Raw genomic sequence first — 2500 nt, forward strand, 5'->3', positions numbered from 1 at the left:
TAATCATTCTGTTTATAACTATTCGACTGAGATGGCCGAGATCAAATCATGCAACCAAGTTCCATCTCGTCATCACTGCCCAGGGATACCATGAGATAGCTTTGCGCATGCGCATAATCAGTGCTTTTGGCGCACGAAATCAGTTTTGTAGCTTTAGATTTTCGGATAGAAATTTCGCTTGTTTTTTAGCCTATTCCACTCTTTTCTCAGGAAAATAGTTGACCAGTCGATTTCTTACATAGGCAGCTATGTCAGTAACGACGGAAGATAGCTCAACAACACCCACGGTCTCAGAACTCCGGGAGTTTGTTCCGGACGGCAGCAACAGCTTGGCGGTCGTCCTCCAAAATCTTACCACCACGTTGTCTCAGTTAAGCGAGGCTTCTCAGGCAAAAACAGCAGCATTGGCGAACCTAAAGGAAGATCTCGTCCTCCAAGATGATGCAGCCGGGCCAAATCCCGACAGACCAGCCGATTCACTGGACATCGCTCAGATCACAGCAGTAGTGAATGACTGCATGCGCGATTCAGGCGCGAACACAAACGCATCGAACAACATGGCTTCTGACACTCGCTCCGACTCGGAGCCTCAGGGCCATAACAGCATCGTAGATAGCCTGACCAAGGCTTACCTACCCAACACGAAAACATCCCCGGTCATCGAGGGAAAGATTGCCACCCTCGTCGACAACATGCTCACTGGTGGCCTCTCTACCGACACGGTCAAAGAGAGCGTCGACAAATATTCACCACCGGAGAATGTCAAGCGTCTTAACGTCACCAGTGTCAATGAAGAGGTGTGGGATTTGCTTCCCCATCGGAGTCGAACGGTGGATTTAGCATTCCAAAAAGTACAGGAATTTTTGTTGCCTGGCTTATCTGCGCTGTGTACTTTGAGTGGCAAGCTTGTTAGCTCCCTTCAATCTGGCGACACGCCAAATACGAGAGAAACTCTCACGGTTATCATGGATAGCATTGCTCTTTTGTGCAATACGCACCACAAGTTGAACATGAAGAGACGGGAATTAATTAAACCCGAGTTAAATCCGCCTTACACTCGACTCTGCAAGGAAGAGATTAAAACAACATTTAAGTTGTTAGGAGATGATCTCTCTAAACACTTAAAAGATATGGCGGAACTGAAAAAAACGGGGATACAGATGCAAAAACCCTCAAGTACCAGAACATCATCCCAGGGCTACAAGGCTCCTTAAAAAAATGCACTTGCAGAGCGTGCAAGCTATTGTTTTTGCTCATTAAATATGCGACATTTCTGACGTTTTCTTTGCCGTCGCGTCGTAGATCTTAAGGCCTGGCCAAACGCTCGCAACATTTCATCGCAACATCTTGCAACATTGTTGGACACAACATGTTGCAGACATTTGGTCACCCTGTTGCAAAGCCATATGCTAGGGCACATGGGCAATTCGCCACACAGAAGGCAAATTCCCAAAGGCATTTTTTAGCCAACAGCCGGGCACCAAGGGGTGCCCACACCAAACAACACTCTCCAATCCCCAAGGATCAATGAAAAGACAAGGTGAGGGAAAAAGTCTCATCTATTGTGAATGCAGAATTGCTATTCCAGCTGGTCCTTAACTTTAAATCAGGCTGTGTTAAGGAGCACATAACAAACTGGAAAGCAGTTACTACTGATCCTGTTATTCTTGATGCCATCTAGCATCATCACATAGAGTTTGAGGGGCATTGTAGACCTGTGCAGGCTACCCAACCCAGACAAATTATTTTTTCGTCTGCGGACAAAGACATCATAAACCTTGAAATAGCCAAACTCCTCACTAAAGGGGTTATAGAACCAGCTAAGCCCAGTGATGGAGACTTTTGTGAGACCCAAAAAGGATGGTAGCCATAGGCTTATTTTGAACTTAAAACCCCTCAACGAGTTTGTGGCATACTATCATTTCAAAATGGATACCGTCCATGCCGCCCTCAAACTCATGCAACCAGGATGCTTTATGGCATCAGTGGATCTTAAGGATGCATATTATTCTATCCCTATTTCAGGAGAGGATCGTAATTTTTTCAAGTTTGAATGGCAAGGCAATTATTTTCGATTTACCTGCCTTCCAAATGGGTTAGCATCTGCCCCACGATTGTTTACCAAAGTGTTGAAGCCAATCTATGCTCACCTCAGATCCCTAGGGCATTTCTGCATGGGACACATTGATGACTCTTTTCTCATGGGTCACACCTATACCTCCTGCGGGGAAAACATTTGGGAGACAACAAATACGTTTCTCAAATTAGGGTTTGTCATCCACCCTACTAAGTCAGTGCTCATACCCACGCAAGAATTGGAGTTTCTTGGATTTTTGCTGAATAGCAACTCAGTGACTATACGCCTTCCGCCCAGGAAAGCTATTACTGTTAAACAGGCCTGTGAGAACCTTCTAAATCAGAGCAATCCTACTATTAGCGAGGTTGCTTGGGTCATAGCGCTGTTGGTATCCAGTCTTCCAGGAGTGCAGTTTGGCGAGTT

General features: G+C 45.7%; 1 protein-coding gene across 1 annotated transcript in view; it reads left to right on the plus strand.

The window, feature by feature from the left end:
• Positions 1-1214, plus strand: part of LOC137995565 (uncharacterized) — a 9506-nt gene extending 8292 nt beyond the window's left edge. The window contains exon 2 of the mRNA XM_068841092.1: positions 243-1214. Coding sequence (XP_068697193.1) covers positions 243-1214 — 972 coding nt within the window. The remainder of the gene's footprint in view (positions 1-242) is intronic.
• The last annotated feature ends 1286 nt before the right edge of the window (positions 1215-2500 follow it).

The sequence above is a fragment of the Montipora foliosa genome, chromosome 3 (genome assembly GCF_036669935.1).
Source record: "Montipora foliosa isolate CH-2021 chromosome 3, ASM3666993v2, whole genome shotgun sequence".
Classification (NCBI taxonomy): Eukaryota; Metazoa; Cnidaria; class Anthozoa; order Scleractinia; family Acroporidae; genus Montipora; species Montipora foliosa.